Source organism: Oryctolagus cuniculus, chromosome 6 (genome assembly GCF_051225735.1).
Source record: "Oryctolagus cuniculus isolate XC-2025 breed Fujian yellow rabbit chromosome 6, ASM5122573v1, whole genome shotgun sequence".
Lineage (NCBI taxonomy): Eukaryota > Metazoa > Chordata > Mammalia > Lagomorpha > Leporidae > Oryctolagus > Oryctolagus cuniculus.
In genome coordinates, this window is record NC_142872.1 from 145,625,364 (window position 1) to 145,635,205 (window position 9,842).

General features: G+C 44.0%; 1 protein-coding gene across 1 annotated transcript; it reads left to right on the plus strand.

The window, feature by feature from the left end:
- The first annotated feature begins 419 nt into the window (after positions 1–419).
- Positions 420–9,544, plus strand: CCN3 (cellular communication network factor 3). The gene is made up of 5 exons (XM_002710748.5): positions 420–930; positions 1,066–1,291; positions 2,491–2,742; positions 4,196–4,410; positions 7,992–9,544. The coding sequence occupies exons 1-5, from the start codon at positions 847–849 to the stop codon at positions 8,286–8,288; spliced, it is 1,074 nt and encodes a 357-aa protein (XP_002710794.1). The 5' UTR covers positions 420–846; the 3' UTR covers positions 8,289–9,544.
- Positions 9,545–9,842: the final 298 nt, after the last annotated feature.

Sequence of the window (9,842 nt, forward strand, 5' to 3'; positions counted from 1 at the left end):
TTATTACACTTATTGTACTTTTATTGTATTATGTTTGACTTTTGTTTCTAAAGTACCTGGGGGGGGGGGGGTAGGGGGCTTAAGCCTCCACGCATCTTGCAATGATGAGCATCAAAAGAGCTTTGTCATTTTGTCAGTCCAGCCTCCTTCCTGACATACTGATTCTTTCCTTCTTTCCTCTTGGGTTCCCCCCCACACCCCGCTCTCACTTTTTCCCTGTCTCTCTTCTCCTTTCCTCCAACCCCCCCCCCCCCCAACACACACACACATTCGATGAGTTCCCGAAACGGTGACAAACTTGCATGTGCTTCTCTTATGACTAAACTCCTGGGCCTCTAGCCAGTCCCCCGCAGATGGCCCCACACTTCAGGCATCCCGTCAAAAAGGCCCTAGGTTTGCAGCCCTGTTTGGAACGGCCAGGGTGCAGAGGGGCTGCTGGGGAGTGGCGGCATCCTCGTCCTGGGGGAAGGTGAAGCAACTTCCAGGAGGAAACGGGCGTTTCCTTCCCACGCGCTCAAGCGAGCCCTGGGTCTCGGCCTCGGGACTCCACCCAGCCCCTCCCGGAGCTCTGGGAAAAGCCAGTCGCCACACACAGGCACACGCAGGCCCAGCGCCGCGCCCTAAGGAGAGCAGCCCTGGGGCCAATTGCCATGGCAACCCCAGGGTTCCTTCCACGCCCCACCCGCGGGGCCTCCCTCCTTCGTGCGCTGCAGCCAACCGGCTTGTGCGCGTCCCGGGAGCGCGCTATAAAACCTGCTCCGGGGGCGCTCGCTGCTCAGCCGGACCTGCAGGGAGGCGTGCGTGCATCTATCTGCAGCCAGAAAAGCGGGAGGCAAAAGCCTGAGAATGCAGAGTGCGCAGAGCCCAAGCCTCTGTCTGCGAAAGCAGAGCCTTTGGCTGGCCTCTCTGCTCCTCCATATCTTGGGCCAGGTAAGTGCCACACCGTTGAGATGCCCCCTGCGTACTTGGCCCTCCTGGTTGCCCCCTGCGTCGATCACAGGGGTCGTTCTTCCTTTGCCTTGTCACTGCTTAGCGGGTATTTCTTCTCTCCTTTCCCTGCTCTAGGTGGCTACGACTCAATGTTGCCCGTCCACGTGCCCAAGCCAGTGCCCCTCGACGCCTCCAACCTGCGCCCCCGGGGTGCGCGCGGTGCTCGATGGCTGCTCCTGCTGCCTGGTATGCGCCAGTCAGCGCGGTGAGAGCTGTTCTGAGATGCAGCCCTGCGACCAGAGCAGCGGCCTCTATTGCGACCGCAGCGCGGACCCCAGCAACCAGACCGGCATCTGCATGGGTAATCCTGCCCCCTCTGCCGCTTGACCTTCTGGCTCGCACTGCATGAGGCTGTCCCCACCATCCTCTCCTCATCCTCCCCTTTCCAGAGGATGATAAGCTAATAATAACGAGGAGGAGGCAGAGAGTGACGTTTATGGAGCCCTTATCTGGGTGCCAGGCATGGTCTGAAGGCGCTGGGGACTTTGGGGAGTGCCAAAAGCCAGAAAAGAAACCTGTCCGTGGAGGTGAGACGGATTCATCACGTGCCTCCCTAGAGAAGCATCTAAATCAGTGGGGAGCAAAGTCAAGGGCCAGTGAAATCATTTCCTTTGGATATTTCCAGGAAAGTGCCTGGGGGTGATAGACTCACAGGCACACAGTTCCACCAACTGCAGTCCAACAGGTTTGTTTTCACACCTGTAATTGTCCTGTTTGAGCCAAAGCAGCTGCTGGCCTCCTGGGATGACTATGTAACCCCCATCTGGGCTGCAAATAAAGTAAAAATACAGGCAATCAATCTATCGGGGCTCATGACCTTGAATCAATCAAGGATCGATTTTTCCACGTGGTGCAACCCTGTAGTCAGAGGCTGTCTCTGCCTCTCTAAATAGGAGGGCTTGAAACAGCATTTTATCTTTTTTTTTTTTTGGTCTAAGTTATTGAGAATGTATTGTGTTTCCATGCCAACAAGTCCCAGCACCCTTCCCAATTTGACCAATTAACCTATTTGGAGACTATGAAGTGCACTTTTTAAGTCTAAGCTGTTGAAATAGGGGAATCTAAGCAGATTCTTGCAAGATGACTTTCTTATTGAGTTTCACAAGCATGGTGCCTTGAGAGTGTCACTTCCCAGTTGTTGTTCTTTGTGTTTTATCTTGAAAATGAAATAGTCTGGGGGCAGAGGGAAATCTCAAACTGTGGTAGAGGGTATTTTAGAAGACACAAATCAGTCAAATTATTTATATTGACAATATCTAAGGTTTACATTCTTTGCACTCTCTTTCCTCATCCATAAAGAAGTGACAGAGCTCAGTTGTTTTGAAATTTCCTTCTAGCTCTGTGAGGCCTCCATGAGGACCTCTCTATGAGAGATGCATAAGGAGCCAGATCACCTGAACTAAAAAAGGAATGACGTGGGGTTTGGATCACGTCCACCAAATCTTACATAGCTTCTCTGGTGTACTCTTCCCTCTCTGCCTTTCTTCTCCAATATTCTAGTGCTAGAAGGAGACAACTGTGTATTTGATGGGGTCATTTACCGCAGTGGAGAGAAGTTCCAGCCAAACTGCCAATACCACTGCACCTGCAGAGATGGGCAGATTGGCTGTGTACCCCGCTGTCAGCTGGATGTGCTACTGCCGCGTCCTGACTGCCCAGCTCCAAGAAAAGTTGCAGTGCCTGGAGAGTGCTGTGAAAAGTGGATATGTGGCCCAGATGAAAAGGGGACATTGGGAGGCATTACCCTTCCAGGTGAGACAATGAAAATACTGAAGGGGGGGGGGGGGGACAGGGTCACAGCCCAGGGGAAATGCAAGCATGAAGCATGGATTTGAAATGAACAAATGGCCTTAATTTCTGACCAGTTGTGGATTCCAGATGGCCTGCTGAGATCAAACAAAATTTTGAATATGTATCCCATTTCTGCTAAAAAGATTCTACTGAATTTGGTCACTGCTTTGTCATACTTCTGTTTTATAGATGACTACTATTTGCATTTCAGTACATCCCTCCCAGTTGATCCTTTAACTCTGCAAAGATAACAGCAGAAAACTTGTTTTTTCTCTTCTGAATTCCATACACCACCTCTGCTGTCTTGAAACAGCCTCCCTATACAATGCTGTTCATCCCTGGACAATTATCACAGAGACATGTCATCTTTCCAGATGCATTAGGAATGATCATGTGATACTTTTGGACCTTTATTTTGTGTATTACAAGTTAAATAGTTTTGGAGGAAAATGCAAGAAAGTAATAGAGATTATTTTAGAAGTCAGTAATCAACCAGATTATTTATATTGGCAGTACCCAAAGTTTTACAATATTTCTTATGTCAGAAATTATCAGCCATGTTTAAAGATGGGAAAACTGCCATGTGGAAGAGAAGATGTATCTCAAACCATGCATAGTAAGTGTAAAGAGAGGATTTTCTTGTAATGGAAGTCCAAATGTCTATATTGCACAATCAAAACAACCAGTTCTATCTCCAGAAAGCAAAATGTTGCTTTCAATACTATATTGACTTGGCTGATTCTACTTACTCATCACAATTAAGATTTTATACTGATTCGCTTTATACACAGACTCATATGTTGACATAACAGTTTATGGAATTGTTGTTGATGTCATTCTTAAAACTACTAAGCTTTTTAAAATGGGTTCTCCTAAGCTTTGTAAGGTCAAGTTGGACAGACATTCCACATGACCTGCAATGTGCTAGGTATTACACAACCTGTTAGGGATTCATAAATAAGGAAATTCAGTTCTGTCACCTGGAGGCTTCACTGTTTATCAGATACAGAATTGAATGAGACCAATTTCTTTTTTCTTATTTATTTGAGAGGCAGAGAAACAGAGAATAATAAAGGCAGACATAGAGAGCTACTATTGATGGTTTACTCCCCAAGTACACACATAAGCCAGGGCTGGAGCCAAGAAGTTAGAACACAATTCCAGTATCCCAAGTGGGTGGCAAGGACCCAGTTACTTGAGCCATCATCTACACCTTCTCAAGGTCCGCATTAGCAGAAAGCCTCAATCAGGAACCTGAGCCAGGAACTGATCTAGGCACTTGGATGTAGGATGTGGGAATCTTAGTCCCTAGGCTAAACACCCACTCCTGAGATCCATTTCTAATGTGAACTGAAAAGACTACTTTTTGATCCCCACACTTTACCCGATATGACTGTCTTTATACAATCCACAGCCTACAGACCAGAAGCCACCCTGGAAGTTGAAGTCCCTGACTCAAGTAGCAACTGCATTGAACAGACCACAGAGTGGAGTGCATGTTCCAAGACTTGTGGCATGGGTTTTTCCACCAGGGTCACCAACCGGAATCATCAATGTGAGATGGTAAAGCAGACGAGGCTCTGCATGGTGCGGCCCTGCGAACAAGAGCCTGAGCAACCAACAGATAAGGTAGGAGCCTGGATGAAACCTACAGTCAAACCGAGGCGGCAGCCTTTCCTCATTAGCCTGGACTTCAGAACGTCCTGGTGACATAATTGACTCCGAGTCCAGCTCCAGCCAGGAGTTAACCCCAAAGAAAAGGCAGAGTGGTTAGAGAAGCAGCAACTCACAACAGATCTACAGGTAATGTGGGAGGAGCTAAGCAACTGGAATACTTTCCCAAATTGAGAATAATCTAGGAAGCCCCATTCCATTCCTAGAGAGAATTGTCTACCCAGTTGTCAAGTGTCAAGCACAACTAACTTTAGAGACGTCAATTCTGACCTGAGTTTCCTTCACCCTTTAGGTTCAATCTCTATGAAGCAAGGGGGTCTGCCTTACCCCTCAATCCCCAACACCCTATGTGGTACATACTCTGTGCATGATAAGTAATTCCTGATGAATAGATGAATGGGTGTCTGGGAATTATTGTCAGTATTTTTAAAAGCTTAGTAGAAATAGTCCACATGCCAGCACAAGGCGATATGAGCCAAATAAAGCAGCATGTTTCTTTTTCTGGAATTATATCAAATGAATGTGCTAATGCTGAGTGTAAAGGATGCAGATCAACATCTCCGATCAGTTCCTGATGTCGTCACAGGCCTTGTTACGGAGTCCTATGTCAAAAAAATAACACCCAAAGTGAGTGACTTTAGAGACCCTCATACAACCCCAAGAGCAAAAGAAAACATCCCCTAACAATTCAGGATGTACATATCTCTGCACTGAGGCAATGTCATCTAGTGCTTAAGGGGACAATTCTGGAGCCAAAGAGCTTGACTTCAAATCCTGTCATTCAACATTAACCGCCTGTGTTATCTTGGGCAATTTTCTTAACTTCTTAGCCTCAACTCCTTCCTCCGTAAAATGGGGCCACTGAAAGTACCTGCCTCAGAATTGTCAAGAGGATTAAGTAGAATGAATTTGCAAAGAGTGCTTAGAAGGAGTTCAGTTCTCTGTTAACATTAGCTCTCATTCCTTAACATCTATATTTATTGAAAAGATAAAAGATCCCTTCGTGGTTACATTAGTTATACGGCTGCCTAGCTATATATGATGCTTTCAGGTTCATCCCAACTTAATATTTCTTCTATCAGTTTTAAAGGAACACATAGAAACACAGTTTCTCTCAAATATGTGCCTCCCCAGACTTAGGGAACATATATACAGTACAGTAAGACAAGTTCTGCCACCGCCACATAAGCAGTCACACAAACACATACAAGGATGTTGCTGGTCTGTGCCTTTTTTGTGAATTTTGGCAGGAATATATGCTAAGCATCAACTAAAAAATAGGAGAAACAAGAAACCCTAAAACATTTGCAAGGGTTCTGTAATTTTTTATTAAATAAAGTTGTTATACATCTTGCCTCTAATATTTGCCTTTTTCTGATGCTTCTATTTTCAAAATCTGTAATTCTTTTTGTAACTTGCATCCTGTTCAATAATGGAAGATAGTGTATTTATGATTTCTTTAAGATTCATTTTATTTATTTGAAAGTCAGAGTTACAGAGAAAGGGTGAGACAGAGATAGAGACATTCTCCACATGCTGGTTCACTCCCCAGATGTGGCCATAAGGGCAGGAGCTGAGCCAGGCCACAGCAGAGCTTTATCCAAAGCTCCCACGGGAGTGGCAGGAGCCCAAGTACTCATGCACTGGTTTCCCAGGTGCATTACCAGGGAGCTGTAAGATTTTAATTCCAGTATACATATAAAAGTTATAGACATTTATTTGGAATATAGGGAAATACTAAAATAATAATAGAGATGTCCTTATCACCAAGAGATTCTTAAATCTGAGAAAATGGTTCATTCATTTGGTGAGGTACCCAGAGCTGTGGCATCATCTAAAAACATGTTGGAAAGACAAATTCAAGGGCCGGCGCTGCGGCTCACTAGGCTAATCCTCCACCTTGCGGCGCCAGCACACCGGGTTCTAGTCCCGGTCGGGGCGCCGGATTCTGTCCCGGTTGCCCCTCTTCCAGGCCAGCTCTCTGCTGTGGCCAGGGAGTGCAGTGGAGGATGACCCAAGTACTTGGGCCCTGCACCCCATGGGAGACCAGGAGAAGCACCTGGCTCCTGCCTTCGGATCAGCGCAGTGCGCCGGCCGCAGCGCGCCGCCCACGGCGGCCATTGGAGGGTGAACCAACGGCAAAGGAAGACCCTTCTCTCTGTCTCTCTCTCTCACTGTCCACTCTGCCTGTCCAAAAAAAAAAAAAAAAGGAAATACAAATTCATGGGCCCTACATCATACATACTGAATCCCATGTGGGTATGAGATCCAACAATGTGGGCTTCAAAAGATCCTGTAGACGATTTTAATGCCTGCTGAATTTTTTAAAAGAATTATTTATGTATTTGAGGGGCAGAGTTACAGACACAGAGAGGGAAAGACAGAGAAGTCTTCCACCCTCCGGTTCACTCCCCAAATATCATGGCCAGAGCTTATTTCGGGTCTCCCATGTGGGTGCAGGGATCCAAGCATTTGGGCCATCTTCCGCTGCTTTCCCAGCCATCAGCAGAGTGCTGGATTGGAAGTGAAGCAGCCAGGACTTGAACCAGCACCCATATGGGATGCCCTGTGGAGGTTTACGTTACTACACCACAGCACCACCCCCTTAAGAGCCCCTAATTTAAAAGACTTCCAAATTTAATCAGCCCATAAGCTATAGGCTATGCCAAGGAAGGTAAGGAGTTGAGAACTGAAACAAATTGATAGATGAAAAAATTTAAATAGGAAATAAGTTTGCTGAATAATCAATACTGGAGTTCCTCATTAACTATCACTAATGGAATATTGAATAAATTGTCACTTACTTTGCCTTCATGGAAAATAACCATATATCCCATTGTCTTAGAATTTCCTGAGTTTATCTTCTAACAGAAATAATGGGCTCTGCATCAGACAGAATCAAATAGGAAATGTTTTTGATCACTTTACCCCTTGGATGTACCTTTTCTTTATCTAAAAGCCTTGAGACTGTTCCTTGATGAATAATTATTCTTTGTTTATAATGTTGTTTCTGAATGTTGTTAAAGCTAACTGATTTAATATCTGAAAAGTATTTAACAAGATTAGCAATACTGTCAAATTTATTTCCTTTATAACATCAAAGAATGCATCCATCTAAAAATAATACCAAAGCCTGTTATAATGGCTTTTAAAAATAATTTCATTATCAAACTTATTCTTTAATGTTTATACTCATCACATCAAGGTCAACAGAAGGTTGTGTATGATTAGGTATAATATTTGCATTCCAGGGGGGAAAAAACAAACACAGGAATCAATTAACAATAGTCCAAAGGATGAAAGATTTCCCGCATTCTCTTGGTCTATGTTTTCACTGACCAGAAATTTGTTACAAGACCATCTTAAGCAACAAGAAGTTCTGGGAAAGCAAGTACTCTTTGGTTGACTACGTTGCCCAAATTAGTTTATATTCTATTAGCAAAGAAAGATAATGGATATTGAGCAGGCAACTAACAAGTTATTCTGTATCTCTAAAGTAGTCTATTTTGGGCATAATTCCTTTTCTTCTTTTTCAGAAAGGAAAAAAGTGTCTCCGTACCAGGAAATCACTCAAAGCCATGCATCTACAGTTTAAGAACTGCACCAGCCTGCAAACCTACAAGCCCAGATTCTGTGGGGTCTGCAATGATGGACGGTGCTGCACCCCTCACAACACCAAAACCATCCAGGTGGAGTTCCAGTGCTCCTCAGGGCAAATCATCAAGAAACCCTGGATGGTCATTGGGACCTGCACCTGTCACACCAACTGTCCTCAGAACAATGGGGCTATCCTCCAGGCACAGGAGCCTGAGACCAGCAGAGAGGAAATCTGACATGTTCCTGAAGAAGCACAGCTACAGAAGCAAACTATAGCTGCTGCATGACCACCATCAAATGAATATAAGAAAAATAATGACAAATCATTCTTTCATCCTTGAGTCTTATGTATTTTTCTGTGATCATATGAGGTCATTCATATATGTCTTTTTTAAAAAAGGAAAGATACTCCAACTATAATATAAACTTGGAATCAAAGTAAGCTCAGGATATGGCTAAGGGATGATTTACTTTCCTGTGGTGTTTATTACAAATGCAAATTTCTATAAATTTAGGAAGTCAGATAAATGACTTACTTTGTAGACTATATCACATGACACTCATCTTAATTTGATGTGCACTAGTGCAATTCCAAAACAAATCACTGTAATGAATGACGTGGAGAATCTAGGGTCATACTGCACACGTCGTCATAGAAATATTTCATCTTGTATTGGGGTGTGACTCCCAGGTTCTCTATTGGGCTCTCTTCTCGGAGTAAGACAACTCTGAACTTCCAAGCCCAAGATCCAAGGAAACATGCAATTCTTCAACAGGAATTCCAGAGGCAATATTAGTTTTCTGTTTAGCTGTATACTAGGAAACACGCTGTATCTACAGTAACGAAGTTTGTTAATTAAGTGGACTGGTGTCATACACTTTCTCTGTTCCATACAAATTGACTCCTTTCCAGTAGGAAGAAGCTAAACTGAAAACTCCCAGTGCAGAAATGATGGGCCTCATGGCCCTCAGACATTTGGATGCTAAGGCTGCTGAGGCTCACTAGTGTTCTAACTCAGCAGGAGCCCAGGCATATGAAGAGTGACCCTGTCATCAGTAAATAAACTGAGTAGACTGGGATGAATACGTTGAGGCCCAAAGCATCTGATTGCAACCTCTGATGACTTCCAAATACACACTTAGTAGAATTTTGGAAGAAAAAAAAAAAAGAAACAAAATAAACATGACTGTGGTGTGATAGACCACAAATTTTATGGGAGTTTAGAATTATTGTGGACATGCCCAAAACGTATCCTTAGGCCATAATTATGAAAACCCACCAGCAAGATATATGTGTGTACACAGGTAAATCTAATTTGCCAGGTTAAAGGATAGGCTGTGAAATTCAATTTATACAATCTTCTAATGTCACCAGAGATTTTCCACTTTTCTCTTTAAAGTATTTATAAAAATGTAAATTATGCAATATGTAAAATAGTCTTTAATTTCTGTACATGTCAGACTTGACTAAATAAACATGATGTTAACAGTGTGTGGCTCTGGTATTTTACACTTATAAATTTAACACTGTTGTTTACGAAAAATTTTAAAAAACTAAATGAAAACTTAGGAATTAGAGGTAGGCATTTGGCTCAGTGATTGTCACTTGAGATGCCTGCAACCCATGATAGAGAACCTGGTTCAAGTCCCATCTACTCCGCCTCCAACCCAGCTTCCTGTCAATGCGTACCTTGGAAGGCAGCAGGTGATGGTTCAAATACTTTGGTTCCTGCCACCAACATGGGTGACCTGGATTGAGTTCCAGGCTCCCTACTTTGGCCTGGCCCAGC

Coding starts and splice junctions, on each gene's coding strand:
- CCN3 (XM_002710748.5), top strand. CDS start 847: ATGCAGAGTGCGCAGAGCCCAAGCCTCTGTCTGCGAAAGCAGAGCCTT. Junction 2,743..4,195: donor GGGAGGCATTACCCTTCCAG/GTGAGACAATGA, acceptor TACAATCCACAG/CCTACAGACCAGAAGCCACC. Junction 4,411..7,991: donor CTGAGCAACCAACAGATAAG/GTAGGAGCCTGG, acceptor CTTCTTTTTCAG/AAAGGAAAAAAGTGTCTCCG.